At 41.4% G+C, this 16735-nt stretch overlaps 1 protein-coding gene across 1 annotated transcript in view; it reads right to left on the bottom strand.

Annotated features, from left to right (window-relative positions):
- Window positions 1–2868: 2868 nt before the first annotated feature.
- Erlec1 (endoplasmic reticulum lectin 1) overlaps window positions 2869–16735 on the bottom strand; it is a 51294-nt gene continuing 37427 nt past the window's right edge. The window contains exon 14 of the mRNA XM_029545221.1: window positions 2869–3187. Coding sequence (XP_029401081.1) covers window positions 3113–3187 — 75 coding nt within the window. The 3' untranslated portion in view covers window positions 2869–3112. The remainder of the gene's footprint in view (window positions 3188–16735) is intronic.

The following is a 16735-nucleotide window of genomic DNA, read 5'->3' as shown; positions in this document are numbered from 1 at the left end:
CCTTCCTTCCTTCCTTCCTTCCTTCCTTCCTTCCTTCCTTCCTTCCTTCCTTCCTTCCTTCCTTCCTTGTCTAAATTTATTAAGTAAAACAAACTAACATCAGAGATATTACATTTGCTTTAGTTCCAATGTCCATTTTCAGCAGTGAAGACTCTGGGTGAAGAAGGTGCATTGTGGTGGGGGTGAGTGAACAGGGACAAAAACATCTCCCAGTACCATAAAAGTATGTGTCATACTTCCAGTGGGAGTCAGTCAGCATGGGTGAAACTCAATGTTTACTAAGCAGGACTAATATTAAGTAAGCATAGGATTGTCAGGGAGGAGAGAACCAGAACATTCTGAGAACCAGGTGCAGCAGGCTAGCTGGAGGGCAGCAGACAGGGCAGGTCCTCTCAATCACTTGGGGGAACACTTTGACCACATCATAACCTTCAGGTGGTGTGTCCTATTCCTGAGAATGCTTTTCACAGCAAATCTGATCCTCTACAAAGAAATTGCCCTTCTGTTTCAGGTTGATACCACAGTCGATGCACACATAACATTCAGGGTGGTGATGATGTTCCCTCAGCTTCACAACACTCCCACAATGCCAGTTCCATATTTGTTACAGATGGGTAGCTTCTGAGCATATCCAATGGATGCAGCACTTCGGTGACTGGAGCTTTAACACTTCTAAATCCTTGTTGGGATCCCCTTTCCCAGTTGACTCTAGATCTCCTGCAGAAACAGGAAAGATGTGGACTGTTTGGGGGGCTTATTTAACTCTTGCTTCTCCTGAAGCATCTTGTAAACTTTGGATTCTTTGTCAATGATAAAGCTGCTGGAAGGATGAGGCTGAAGCAAGAGTCTGCCTTTCTCCTCCTCCCCCCTCCTCCTCCTATTCCTATTATTCTTAGCTTTGGTCTTTTCATAGTATTCCACATTTCCTGGATGTTTTGTGTCATGAACTTTTTAGATTTTGCATTTTCTTTGACTGATATATTGATTTCTTCTATTGTATCTTCTATATCCAAGATTTTCTCTTCCATCTCCTGTATTCTGTTGGTGGTGCCTATGTCTGTAGTTCCTGTTCTCTTTCCTAGGTTTTCCATTGCCAGGATTGCTCCAGTTTTTTCTTTATTGCTTCCATTTCCTTTTTCAGATCTTGGATAGTTTTCTTCATATCTTTCACCTGTTTGATCATATTTACCTGTATTTCTTTATATTTATTTCCTTCCTCTTTTAATGTCTCTACCTGTTTGAATGTATTTTCTTACATTTCCTTAAGGAATTTTATTCATGTCCTCTTTAAAGGCTTCTATTTTTAAAAGAGTGGCTTTAAGATCCTCTTCTTGTGCTTCAGTGTCATTAGGATATCCAGGGTTTGTTGTAACAGGATAGTTGGGCTCTGGTTGTGCCATAGTGCCCTGGGTTGATTGTGTTTTTACGTTGTCCTTTAGGCATCTGGTTTTCCCTGGTGTTGGCTGGAGATGCTGATGGCAGCAGAAGTCTCAGAAATGTGGGGCCAGCAGTGGGCAATCAAGGTCAGGGTACCCTTCTCTGTTGGTTGTGCCTCAGGCAGACCCCGCTCTGAAGGCTGTGTCATGGATGGACCCTACTCTGCAGGATGTGTCTCAGACCCAGCTGGGATGGTGGGCAGATCCAACTAGGATAGGTGCTTGGGCAGGGTTCCAAGCTGGTTAGTTTGGGGCCCCCAAAGGTTTTCATGGGGAATATGTTCTTGGGGTCCAGCAGGGCTCCTGCAGACTCAGGAGCAAGGTCAGAGTTGTATACAATGGTAGTCAGAGCATCACACATGCTGCTTACCTCTGCAGGCTGTCTCCTTGTAACTCTTCTTATAAGAGCCCTAGTACCATAATGAGGTCCCCATCTTTATACCCAAGTAGGACCTAATTACATTGGGGGATATGAAGACTCAAGTGGTCATCTCCTGTAACCAGGCAGGACTTCCAGTGTGTGTGTGTGTGTGTGTGTGTGTGTGTGTGTGTGTGTGTGTGTGTGTGTTGGGGGGGGGTTAATACACTCATAAAACCTTGGACCCAAAATTTGTCCTGCTTACAAAATGCAAAGGGATAAAGATGGAAAAGAGATTGAGGGAACAGCCAACCAATGACTGGCCCAATTTGAGACTTATCCATGAGAGCCAACCCCTGACACTATTACAGATACTCTGCAATGCTTGCAGACAAAAACCTAGCATAACTGTGTCCCAAGAGGCTTCATTCAGCAGCTAATGGAAAACAGAGTCAGAGACCCATAGCCAGATATCAGGGGGATCTTGGGGAGCTCTGTGGAAGAGTAGTGGAATAGGATTGAGCTGGAGGTATCAAGGACAGCAGAAGAAGACCTACAGAGTCAATTAACCTGGGCCTATGGAGACTCACAGAGACTGAACCACCAGCCTAAGAGCATGCAGGGGCTTGGCCTAGGTTCCCTACACATTTGTAGCAGATGTGCAGTTTGGTCTTCATATAGGTCCCCTAACAGTTGGAGTGGGGCTATCTCTAATTCTGTTGCTTGCCATTGGATCCCTTTCCACTCACTGAACTGATTGGTTCTGCCTCAGTGAAAGAGGATGCATTTAGTCCTGCTGTAAATTGATGTCTTAGGACAGGTGGGTACACATGAGAGACTTCCCCTTATTCTCAGAGAAGGGGAGGGAGTAATGGAGGAGGAAATTTGTGAGGGTGAGACTGGGAGGAGAGGAGGGAGAGAACACTGTTACCAGGATGTAAGGTGAATAAATAAATTAAATAATGAAAAAAATCTATCTCCAAATATAAACACATTATATATAAGGGTATAACAATGCATTTTGGAGAACACAGTTCATTTCACATAGTTATATGTAATTTTTTGGATTATTATTATTATTATTAATTATTGTAATGGTCTTTCCATAACATAAAGCTCTATTAGGAACATTCTTCACACCTGTGAATCCTTGGCCCTAATGAACCTGTCCTTTAAGATATGGTCTCAAACTGGACTTCACAGTAACTTTGAACTCATTGTGTAGCCCAGATTTGCCTCAAACATGTGACAATCTTCCTTTATTGGCTTTCTGAGTTCGGGGATTACAAATATGATCCATTTTGGTTCCACATTCTGCTCATTGCTGGGGTGTGTGAATGCTGTTCAGGCAGATGAAACACGAGGGTGCTGGGCTACATTCCATCCTCTCCACCTGTGGGGTACAGGGGTGACAGAACACAGCCTAAGATGGGGGCACCAGCCTAGGTGATAAACGACTTAGGCTGAGGTCAAAGAGGAAGGGGTTCCCAAGCTCCCAGGGGTCCAGCTGCCACTGGGAACTGCATGGAGTTGGGGATGAGGGCCCGTGGGCAACGACCCCAGGGCTATTATGAGGGGTAAATCTGGCTTAGCTCAGGGGTGAGTGTGTCTGGAGGGCAGAGGGGCCTTCTGTGGGAGACTTTGGTGGCATGGCTCTGTATGATGAAGGCTTCCCTCTATGACAGTTCTTGATGAAAGAAACTACTCATTATTCTTCATGGACAATAAGTACATATGACTTACTCAGGATGAACCAGAGATTAAATACCTTTTACAGGTAGGAATATTCAGGAAAGGAAGCTTATTGGCTAAACCCTTAGGCAGGCTCATTTAGATACCTCATTGGCATGAAGAACTCTGTTATGTGACTAGTGGTCATCATCCTCCTGTGGGGTGTTGTGTTCTAGTGTTCTAGGACAGAAACTGGGTTGGAAATAGATGAAACACCTACTCTTCTCAGATATGAGAAATACCAATTTCTGAAACTGTTCAACCTTTCCAGTTTTGTCTGGTGGCATGGTTTCACTTGTCCCACAAGCTATTATACCAGGCAGTAAACAGCTTTTTAATAAATTAGTCAAATAATCAATAAGTGAATGAAACTGGGCATGGCAGTGTATGCTTGTATTTTTAGCACTTAGTAGACTGAGGCAAGAGGCCTGCCAAAAGCCTAAGGTACATAGTGAGTTCCGAGACAGCTGGTTTCAACAAAACAAGACAGAATAAATGAACAAACGAAGTCTAAAACTGATATCAGCCCATTTATGGTGTGGTGGTTTAAATAAGAATGGATCCCAATAGGTTATATGTTTGAATGCTCAGTTATCAGGGAGTGTCACTACTTGAGAAGGATTAAGAGGTATGACCTTGTTGGGGTAGTTATTTCCTTGTAGGAGGAAGTTGTTACTGTCATTGCTGGGTAGGAAACCACTAGAGATTATGAGATAGGAAGATGTCAAAAGTGCAAGCCCGGCTTAGTGTTGCATTATTCCTGCTACCTGCAGATCTGGATGTAGAACTGTCAGCTACCTCTCCAGCACCATGTCTTCCTACATGCCACCATGCTGCCATGATGATAATCTCTGAAATTGTAATTAAGCCCCAGTTAAATGCTTTATTTTAAAAGAGTTGCTGTGGTCATGGTGTCTCTTCACAGCAATAGAACAATGACTAAGTTAAAAGTTGGTACCAGGAAGCAGGGTATTGCTGAACTCTTAAGTGGGGCAAATGGGCTATACTAGTAGGAGCATGAAAGACAGAGGTGCTGAGAGCAATGTAAATTATCTTGTCCCAGCTCCATAGGTTTCAGAGAAAAAGAATTTTAGTAAATGGCCCAGAGATTGTTGTGATATTTTTCAAAAAGCTGTGGCTGCTTTCTGCCCTTAAAAAAAAAATTCAGCTAGAAACTAAATTGAAGAGTTTTAAAAGATTAATGGCATTTGCAGAGATTTCAAGACAATGTAGTATTGATTCTATGTTGTGTGGTTATTACCGATCACTCTTATGCAGATCTATAATGAAAAGAAGCAAGCCGAGAAAGGAAAATACAAAATGTACAGTTTGAGGAGAAAAGGGGCACCAGGAAGTGTAATGGATTTAAATCCAGTGCTCAAGGAGATAAAAAAGTTTAAAGAAGGGCTGGTGAGATGGCTCAGTGGGTAAGAGCACCCGACTGCTCTTCCAAAGGTCCGGAGTTCAAATCCCAGCAACCACATGGTGGCTCATAACCATCCATAACAAGATCCAACACCCTCTTCTGGAGTGTCTGAAGACAGCTACAGTGTACTTACATATAATAAATAAATAAATCTTTAAAAAAAAAGTTTAAAGAAAAGCCTGATGATAAGTAGAATAATGGAAGTGGTGCTCTAAGGCCAAGTCCCTACCCAGTTAAGCTTCCAATTTGTGAAAAGCAATTAAAGAAAACTTAACTAGTGAGGAAAACTTATCAACAACAGAAGCTGATGAAAATGTACTTGATGGGGCTGGAGAGATGACTCAGTGGTTAAGAGCACTGACTGCTCTTCTGAATGTCCTGAGTTCAAATCCCAGCAACCACACGGTGGCTTACAACCATTTGTAATTAGATCTGAAGCCCTCTTCTGGTATATCTGAAGACAGCTACAGTGTACTTACATATATTAATAAATAAATCTTTAAAAAAAAGAAAAGAAAAGAAAATGTACTTGAAAGAGGGGCCATGTTCCAGCCCAAGCAAGCAGCAGAACTTGGGAACTTCTGATGTATAGTTTTGGACTTTGAGTCAAGGATACAAAAAGGGAGCTATGGAGTCTTCCTCTGTGGCAAAAAAAAAAAAAAAAAAAATGCTGCTGAGGCCAAGTGTGTGTCAGTGGTGTCCGTTCACAGGTAAAGGAAGGGGAAGCCTGGATTCCTGAAGAAGCCCCAAGATGTTGGAGGTGCCAGAGTCCTGGATGCCTAATAAGAAAAGCTCCAAACCAGATATGGAACCAGTCTAAGATAGAGAAGTGTGTTGCAGTCAACAAAACTGAAAGGAATTTGAGATCTGAAGAGTACTTTGACAACAGACATGGAAATGAAGAATTTGGAGTTTGCTCTGCTGGTTTATTGCTTTGGTCCAATATTTCCTTACTATGCTCCCTCTTCCTGCCTTTCAGACTGGAAATGCACATTCTGTACCATTGTATGTTGGGAACATGTGATCACTCTTACTTCAAAGAGACTTTAGATTTTGAAACAGTGTTGACACTGTTGAAACTATGGGGACTTTTGAAGTTGGACTGAATGCATTTTTACATTATAATATAGCTACAAGTCTATGGGGCCAATGAGTGGAACATGGTGATTTGAATAAGAAAGTGTGTGGTTTGAAATATGTGTGTATGTTGGGGTCCAGGAGTCGCCCCACAAACTATACAAACACCAATCTGAGTCAGACAGTGATGGCTTATTGAATACACACCCTGAAACTGAACAATCAGGGGCATAGCTCAGAATTGGGGAGGATTGAGCTATGACCATGAACATATCTTTCTCTGTCTATAAAAAAAAACTTAGTGAGCTCATAAGTAGGTACAGAAAGTGCTGTCTGGTGGTTGGCTCTGATTTAAGCCATTTTACATATAGCAGTTCATATTGACCTTTAATTTGATGGGTCCTACAAAAAACTGCAGAATTTCTTAAGATTAACAAACCTCATACAGAACACAGCAGGATATGTGATCAGCATGATCAAGTTATTTTTCTGTATCAATATTTGACAGGTACATTACATAGCAACAATATGAAATATCTAGCAGGCATGGAACAAAACAGCCACATCATTGCTAGGGGCTTCAACTATATTATATAGTCATCTAGAAGGGCAGAACGTCAATTAAGAAAACCCCTCCATGTTATCAGGCTGCAGGCAGGCCTGTAGGGCATTTTCTTATTTAGTGATTGATGGGAGAGGTCCCAGTCAATTGTGGGTGGTGTTAAGCCTAGTCTGTTGGTTGTGGGTTCTATAAGAAAGCAAGCTGAGCAAGCCATGTGAAGCAAGCCAGTAAGCAGCAGCCATCCATGGTCTCTACATCAACTCCGACCTCTACGTTCCTGCTCTGTATGAGTTCCAGTCCTGACTGCCTTCAATGATAAACAATGATATGAAGTATAAGCCAAATAAATCCTTTCCTCCCCAAGAGGCTTTGGTTATGGTGTTTCATCACAGCAATAGAACCATAACTAAAACAAACTATTGAAATAACAGATCCCATGAAAATGGTATTCTTCCAGGACTCCCCTGCTGGAGCAGAAAAAAGCTGATGCCTTGGGGCTAGATAGCAAGGAATTTGTGTCTCATTACACGTTGTCCATTGATATTGAAAGATATTAATGACCAATGATTGCTAATTCCTGTTATTTTTATATTGGTGGTGATAGTGTGTGTATGTATTTCTCTTCTTTTGATTTTGTTGGTATGAAATTTTTTATTTCCTGAGTTGTCTTGGGTGTAGTTAGTCTCTTTGGGTTGGGGTTTTCCTTTTAGCATCTCCTGTAGGGATAGATGTGTGGATATATATTGTTTAAATTTGCTATTTTCATGGAAGATCTTTTTTTCCATTTATGATGATTAAAAGTCTTACTAGGTATAGTAATCTGGGTTGATATCTGTTGTCTCAAGTCATCCTCCCCAGCACTTTGACATTTAGAGTCTCTGCTGAAAAGTTGGGTGTAGTTCTAATAGGTCTGCCTATGAATGCTACTTGGATTTTTTTCTTTTGCAGCTTTTAATATTCGTTTTTGTTCTGTAAATTTAGTGTTTTGATTATTATGTGTCAGGGATTTTCTCTTCTGGTCCAATCTATTTGGTGTTCTGTAAGCTTCTTGTATATGTATAGGCATTTCTTTCTAGGGAAATTTTCTTCTATGATTTTGTTGAAAATATTTTCTGGGCCTTTGAGCTGGGAGTCGTCGTCTTCTTCTTCTTCTTCTTCTTCTTCTTCTTCTTCTTCTTCTTCTTCTTCTTCTTCTTCTTCTTCTTCTTCTTCTTCTTCTTCTTCTTCTTCTTCTTCTTCTTCTTAAGAGTGGGAATGTGTCTTTTAATCAAATATTAAATGTGTCCATCAACCTGCAGAACTTAGGATGTGGCATCCCTTAGCTCCTCAGATCACATATAAAACCTTTTCCACAAGGGCTACAGCCTTTGTCATGAATAATGAATGGGAGCTGATTGATATGGACAGATTTCAAGAATCGATAACCTTCCTAGTCAGAACCAGTAGACCACATCATTGCCAAAAGCAAAGAACACTTTCAGTTCATACTTAATCTCTAGACATAGCAGTAACATCAAAGCAAACAAAGTAAATATCAAAACAAACAAATCTAGCACTGAGGTAATAGTTTGGCATTTTCTATTCAACCACCTTGCAGTTCCAATCCATCCCTCCTTCACCTTCCTGAGCCGTCCTGCTCCAAGAGCCTTATGCCATCCAGCAACACTCATCACCCCCTCTGTTTTTATTATTATTATTATTATTATTATTATTATTATTATTATTATTATTATTATTATTATTATTATCTTCTTTATTTACATTTCAAATGCTATCCCAAAAGTTCCCTATACCCCCCAGCCCCAACCCCTGCTCCCCTACCCACCCACTCCCACTACTTGGCCCTGGCTTTCCCCTGTGCTGGGTCATATAAAGTTTACAAGACCAAGGGGCCTCTCATCCCAATGATGGCTGATTAGGCCATCTTCTGCTACATATGCAGCTAGAGACATGAGCTCAGGGGGTACTGGTTAGTTCATATTGTTGTTGCACTTACAGGGTTGCAGCCCCCTACAGCTCCTTGGGTACTTTCTCTAGCTCCTCCATTGGGGGCCCTGTGTTCCATCCAATAGATGAATGTGAACATCCACTTCTGTATTTGCCAGGCATTGGCACAGACTCACAAGAGAGAGCTGCGTTAGGGTCCTGTAAGCAAAATCTTTCTGGCATATGCAATAGTGTCTGTGTTTGGTGGTTGTATATGGGATGGATCCCCGGGTGGGGCAGTCTCTGGATGGTCTTTCCTTCTGTCTTAGCTCCAAACTTTGTCTCTGTAACTCCTTCCATGGGTATTTTGTTCCTCATTCTAAGAAGGAGTAAAGTATCCACACTTTCTGATTTCTTATCATGTAATATGGCATCGCTAGTTAAGTACTGTATTCAGGCCTGCCCACTAGCATAGCTGTAGCCACTTTGATCCATACCTATGAGTCATTGACAGAAAAATAATTTAACTCAGAGCAGGGTTAAGCTGACCACATACATTGTTATGTTCTGAGGCTTCTTGTTGTTGTTGTTATTATTATTATTGGAAACTCCCCAGCAATATCTTTTACTGAGGACTAAGCAAGATAGAGGTCAGCTTGAACTGTTATATCTAAACTACTAAAGAAACTGAAGAATGCCAACCACCCTGCAGCATCTGCTTATGAGCTCATTATGATTTTTCCTCTATATAAATTGATCCTTGACAGTGTTTATGGTCATAGCTTTCTGCTCCTGAGTCTGAGCTACAGGCTTTGCTCTATAAATCTTGGTGTGTGTGTTCAATAAATCAGTCCTGCTTAACTGAGATTGGTGTCTGAGTGGTTTGTGTGGTGGTTCCTGAACCCCAACAACTGCAAATTTCTATGTCCATATTTAAATTATGAGACATTAAAAGACTAAGCATTCCTCCAGGGACTTTTCCACCTATTCTAGAGGAGGTTGGGGTAGATTACTGGATGTGGCCGAGTAACATCATGTTAGGTAGGATTATGACCTTCTTATTTTCATTTGAAATTAAACATGATATAAGGAAATATAATTGGGTATCAAGTTGGCAAAGGCAGGGAGACTTCTGATAATTTTAGTTGTCTCCTTGACTGGATATGGAATCAACTTAAGAGTCAAGCCTTTGGAAATATCTGTGAGAGATTTTCTTGATTGTATTAGCTATAGTGGAAATATACACCCTGAGTACCAGTGATGCCTTCAAGGCAATGCGGATATTAGAAGGTGGGAAGGATTTTTGCTTTCTGCCTTCTTGCCTTTGTATATTAGTGGCAAGTTCATCTGTCCTATTTGTGAGTTCAACCACCCTATTGTTGCCAATGCCTCTGCTGCTGCCATTCTCTGCAAATGTTGGAACACAGTTTTTTAATAGTTTTTTTTTTAGAATCCTCCAGGCCTTCAGTGCTAGATTGGGATTGTGATACATCCATCTTGATGGACTGAGTAGCTACTACATCCTCTACCTCTCTAATGTAAAAGGCAGTTATTGTTGACTATTCAGCTTGTATCATGTCTAGTAAATTCTCTTTATAATATACAGACTGCTTTCTAGAGAATACTCAGTACCACAGTTAATTGTGTTTTAATTCTCACTTCTCTGCTGCCAAGAGGAATAAGTCAGATTTCTGGAAGAGGGCTCCTTTCCTTGACATGACCCTAAGATGTCCCTGTCTTTTTGTCCTGTGGAGGCCAAAAGAGGATGTCAGAACTTCTGGAACTAGAGTTAAAGTGTTGTGCACTGCCTGATGTGGGTGCTTGTGTCCAAAACCAGGTCCTTTCTAAGAGTTGTAGGTGCTTATAACCATTGAGATATCTTGTCAACTCCTGAATTAAAGATTTTAATAAAGAATTGTCCACACAAAAATAAAGCTCTTGCCTTAAAGGGAATAGAGATAGTTTACTCAAATACCACATATAAGAGACAATGGGCTAGGAACACTCATTTGGGCTAGCCAAAATTTCATGTTCTAGTATAGTGACTGCATCACAGAATTTTTATGGTAACAGAACAAAGAAAGTTATAAACCAAAATACTTTAAAAGTACACTGCTAGAAGCATCAGTTTGGGATGAGTGATGGTACAGAGAAACTACTTGGTAGTCAGAAAGATTTAATAGGAATCAAACTGCCAAGGCCACGGAGGAATGGGCAGAAAGGAGCAAAATGGTGTAAAAGCAAGAATGTTTATATGACACCTGGCAGGGTGAGGTTTTGAGCTAATATAAGATCTCTCAATAGACTGGTACCCTTGGCTGAGGTAGTTGACCTTTGAGGGAAGGTTAAGGGAGTTCCTAGAAAATTAAGAGTGTTTTCTGCTTTTCTGGTGAACAAAGAAGCCTTGTTTGCCCAATAACAACCATTCTATTTTCAGAGACAATATCCGTCTGTTTAGGAAAACACCACTATGTAGACAGCACCACCTGCCAAAACTAAAACAAAGGCCTAATCCAGCAAAGACTAAATTTATGGGAAATCATTAAATGTACTAACCTTGTTTTTGGAATTCTTTTTTTTCCCCTTTTTTTTCATTTTTTAAATTATTTTCTTTATTTACATTTCAAATATTATCCCCTTTCCTCATTTCCCCTCCGAACTCCCCCTTCTCACTAACCCACCCACTTCCACTTCCCTGTCCTGGCATTCCCCTACACTGGGGCATCGAGCCTTCACAAGGCCACGAACCTCTCCTCACATTGATGCCCCACAAGGCCATCCTTTACTACATATGCAGCTGAAGCCTTGAATCCCTCCTTGTGTACTGTTTGGTTGGTGGTTTAGTCCCTGGGAGCTCTGGGGGTACTGGTTGGTTCATATTGTTCCTCCTATGGGGCTGCAAACCCCTTCAGCTCCTTGGGTACTTTCTCCAGCTCCTCCATTGGGGACTCTGTGCTTAGGCCATCCAATGGATGGCTGTGAGCCTCTACTTTTGTATTTATTAGGTATTGGCAGAGTCTCTCAGGAGGCAGCTATATCAGGCTCCTGACAGCAAGCACTTATTGGCATCCACAATAGTGTCTTAGTTTGGTAACTGTATATGGGATGGATTCTCAGGTGGGACAGTCACTGGATGTCCTTTCCTTCAGATTTTGCTCCAAACTTTGTCTCTGTATCTCCTCCCATGGGTATTTTGATCCCCCTTCTACCACTCCTGGGCATATACGCAGAAGATGCTCCAACATGTAATAAGGACACATGCTCCACTATATTCATATCAGCCTTATTTGTAATAGCCAGAAGCTGAAAAGAACCCAGATGTCCTTCAACAGAGGAATGGATACAGAAAATGTGGTACATTTACACAATGGAATACTACTCAGCTATTAAAAATGATGAATTAATGAAGTTCTTAGGCAAATGGATGGAACTAGAAAATATCATCCTGAGTGAGGTAACCCAACCACAAAAGAACACACATGGTATGCACTCACTGATAAGTGGATATTAGTCCAGAAATTCAGAATACCCAAGATACAATTCACAGACGATATGAAGCTCAAGAAGAAGACCACAGTGCGGATACTTTGGTCCTTCTTAGAAGGGGGATCAAAATAGCCTTGCTTTTTGAATTCAATACTTCTACTCCTGACTAACTGTTCTTGTTAACTGAAGAATGTCAATCCAGGACATGGTTTTTTGTGCTTAAAATCTCACACTGAGAAAGGCTCAGGGCTACACTAGGATCCCAAACACCTAGTAGAGTAGCCAGCTTGATAATACTTTCTATCAGCTTAAACCCTTATCCTAGCAGTCTTGGATAGGGATAATCTCTTGTGTACTGTGTGGGAGCACTGCCTGTAATAAAAATCTAATGGCCTATTAGCAAAAGGCAGGAAGAAGTAGATGGGAGTTCTGGTAGAGTTTGGAACTCTGGAAGGTAGTCAGAGGTGGAAGATTCACCATCGGGACTCCGAGGATATCTGACATATGAAACTGAGAAGAAAATAGCCAAGTGGCTGACCTCAGGTTAAAATCAGTAAGATAATAAATTCAGAATTAGTCAGTGAACCAGTTTAGCTTATAGTCTATGCATTTATTCATAAGTAAATAAGCCTCTGGGAACTGGGTGTGGGTAGAAAAGTTCTCATTTATATTCTACTCTGGTGAATACCCCATAATCTTAACTGCTGAGCTATTTCTCCAGTGTTCCTGCCTACTTTGACTCAAGGTCTGGCTGTGCAGCCCTGGTTGGCCTGCCTCTGCTTCCTGAGTGCCACTGTGCCTGGCCTTGTCCTTAAGTTTTGTAGCATAGTACATGGCAGAAGTGCCTCACTGAGTCCTTCCTTTCCAGGCTGAGGACAATCTTGGCTGCTGTGGTTTTTTTCCAAATCAATAAAATTATTTGTTTTTTGTATTCTGGGAGGTTTCTGGAGAAAGTTCCTGTAATCAAATCTGAAATTTTAGTTATCATTTTTAAAAGTCCTTTAAAATAGTAAAGAACTCTCTAACAGGCCTGAGCATGGCAAACATGTCACTGGTCTGTCTTTTTTCTTCTCTTTTTCCTTCTCTCTTGCTGAATTGTTAGATTATATTCCTAAAGCTAGACACCCAGGTCTTATTTGGCCACTTCCTTGTGGCTAACTCATTCCTGAGGCTCACCATCAAAGTTCAGCCATCAAAATTAATTACTGGCTACTCTAACTGATATGTCCAATCACGACTTACCAACATACCATAGCACAAACTTCCCTCTTCTGCTTAAAAACCATTCCTGCAGAGACACCTGCTACTGTCTTTGTCTGATCTATCTCCAGCCACAACTGTTCCCTCTGGGATAAATCTCTTTGTTCTGAGAATTTGATGCATTGGTGTGTTCTATGCTGACTCCAAGGTTCCTTTAAATAGTATATGTTGGCTACCAAGATGAATCAGTAAATAGAAGTGGTTGCCAAGCCTAATGACCTGAGTTTGATTCCTGGAACACATATGGTGGTTCTGCTCCTTTGAGTTGCCTTCCACACAAGCACCATGGCATATGTATTAGTATCAGGGTTCTCTAGATTCACAGAACATATCGAATGTTTCTATATAGTAAGGAAATTTGTAGTGATGACTTACAGTCTGTAGTCTAACTACCCCAACATTGGTCAGCTGTGAATGGGAAGTCCAAGAATCTAGTAGTTGCTCAATCCCATAAGGCTGGTTGTTTCAGCTGGTCTTCTGTAGAAGTAGATTCCAACAGATGTGCTGGCAAATAAATGCCAGCACTTGAAGAGTCCTTATGCAAGTCTCCAGCAGAAAGTGTGGCCCAGATTAAAGGTGTGTACCATCACACCTGAATCTGGGACTTGTTTTGTCCCAAACTGACCTTGAATTCAGAGATCTCCTTGCCTTAGTCTCCTGGAATTAAAGGCATGTACTACCTTGCCTGGGCCTAAGCTTTTCTATGCCTCAAGATCTCTATGCCAAGATCCTGGTCAGAACCTTGTGTCTTCCTGCCTTAAGATCTGGATCACAGGTGAGCCCCCGCAATTATGGATTGTAGTTCATTCCAGATATAGTCAAGTTGACACCAGGAGTAGCCATTACAGCATACATACATATTTCACACATGTGCACAAAAGCATACACACACACACACGTGACTATACACACAAATATAATACAAATGTAAAAATAATGCGTTTCGTTTTCATAGAGAAAGTTCTTTGTTTTTCTCAATATTTTGATAGGACACCAAACATTCAATTCATAAGGAGGTTATAGATTAAATCTTTAGTTATTTTTCACCATTTATTAGTGCAATTTATTGATTTAAAAAAATCATTCTACAGGGCTGAAGATCTAAGGCACAATGAGAATTTCATAAATATTTTACAATATTTCAGTAAATATTAGTATTAGTCCACTGAAAACAGTGTTTTGATTACTGTGTAATTTATGAAAAATTATGTTCCTGTGAAGAGAAATGCTTTCTTTTTCTCCAACATAATATTTTTATTAATTATTTGGGAATTGCATACAATGCACCCTATCACACTTGCCTCTCATTCCTCCCAGGTCCATCCTCCCACCTTTCTCCCCTTCCACCCTAGAAAAAGGAAAGGAGGAAAAAAAAAAACCCCACCAAGTCCAATTTGTGTTGCCCATATACCCAATTAGAACATGGTCAAACTCCCAGTGGCCAGAACCTTAAAGAAACCCAATCCTTCCTCACTTCCCCACCAGAAACCATCAACTGTGAAGAGCTACACTTCAGCATCTTTATCACAGTTTTAAAGGATTGTCCTTAATAGCTTACTGTCTGGACATTCCCCATCCCACCCTTGCCCCAAGAAAGGTGAGCACCACCAGCAGGAGGTGATAGGGCAAGATGAGTCTGATAGTGGCAGGAGTTGGAGGATAGGCTCTACTTAGCAATGACATGCTTACTTTTTTTTTTTTTTTTTTTTTAACCTCAGCCATGTTCCCCTAGCTGTGGCCTCTGCTGTGTCTCTCGTTCTGCTTTTCTCAGCTGCTCACTGTTTGGTCGCAGACTGCCTTTTTCTCTCAGCTGCTCACTGTTTGGTGGCAGACTGCCTTTTTCATTACTTCTGGAGATACTGCTTCCTCTGCAGACTCAGCTGCTGCAGCCTTGTCTCCCCAGGATGCCTCTGTGGATCTCTCAGGCTCCTCATAGCAGTGCTGGGACCCCGGAGGTGACAGTGGCCACTGTCATATTCTTCTCTGAAATACATTTTCTTAGAAGACTTATTGTATTTTCAATTATATGTCTGTACATATCAGTGTATGGTTATGTATATGTGAATGCAGGTGAGTACTAAGGCCGAAGAGAGAACTGGATCCCTGAAGTAGAAGTTTCAGGAGGTTGTGAGACTTGTGACATGATGGCCCCAAACTGTAATTACTGGCCCTTGTCACCCTCATTTGAGAATCTGAGGCCAGGCAGTGGTTGCTCATGTCTTTAATCCCAGTACCCTCTAGGCAGAGGAAGGTAGATCTTTGAGACTTTGAGGCTAGCCTGGTGTACAGAGTTTTAGGAAATTCAAGGCTACACAGAGAAACCTTATCTTCAAAGATAACAAACCAAATCAAGCCAAACAATTCATAAAGTTTTTATAACTGTTTCGATTCAATATTGAACCTCATGGCAACAAGAGCTTTTTTGTTTGTTTGTTTGTTTTAATGAAGTTTAGGAAAGTTTTGCTTTAAATTATCACAAAATCTTGGTGTCTAATCAAACAAACCAAATCAAGCCAAACAAACAAATAAAATCAAACAAAAAGAAAGCATTTGATTTTTGATTTTACTGGAGTCCACAATTGAAAGACTGAATTTTATTTTATTAAATTTTTTACTGGTTACTTTATTTATTTACATTTCAAATGTTATTCCCCTTCCCAGTTTCCCCTCTAAAAAACCCCTATCCTATGCTCCCCCACATACCCAACCACTCCCATCTCACTGCCCTAAGCTGCATCAAGTCTTCACAGGACCAAGGGCCTCCCTTCCCATTGATGATAAGGCCATCCTCTGCTACATATGCAACTGTAGCCATGAGTCTATCCATGTATATTCTTTGGTTGGTAGTTTAGTCACTGGGAGCTCTGGAGGGGGGAGGGTCTGGTTGGTTGGTATTGATATTTTGTTGTTCTTCAGCTCCTTCAGTCCTTCCCCTAAGTCTTCCATTGGGGTCCCCGTACTCAGTCTGATGGTTGGCTGTAAGCATCCGCATCTATATCAGTAAGGCTCTGGCAAAGCCTCTCAGGAGACAGCTATATCAGGCTCCTGTCAGCAAGCACTTCTTGGCATCAACAATAATGACTGAGTTTGGTGGCTGCATATGGGATAGATCCTCAGGTCGGGGAATCTCTGGATGGCCTTTCTTTCAGTCTCTGATCCACTCTTTGGAGCAATTCTGGGTTAAAATTTTGAGAAGGGTGGGTGGGCTCATCCCTCAACTGGGGGCTGTGCCTAACATCTGGATATGGTCTCTACAGGTTCTCTCTTCCCTTTGTTGGATATTTCAGCTAAAGTCATCCCCACTGGCATCTGGGACTTTCTGTTGGCTACCCCCAGTTCCCCATCCCCCATTGCTACACACCTCTGTTCAATTCTCTGACCTTCTGTACATCTCCCCTGTCTCCTCTAACACCTGATTCTGCCCTCCTTTTCCCCTCTCCCTCCTCTCTTCCTCCTAAGTCCCTCCCACCCTC

The sequence above is a fragment of the Mus pahari genome, chromosome 13 (genome assembly GCF_900095145.1).
Source record: "Mus pahari chromosome 13, PAHARI_EIJ_v1.1, whole genome shotgun sequence".
In the NCBI taxonomy this organism is placed as follows: domain Eukaryota; kingdom Metazoa; phylum Chordata; class Mammalia; order Rodentia; family Muridae; genus Mus; species Mus pahari.
This window is presented reverse-complemented; position numbering and strand designations above follow the sequence as displayed.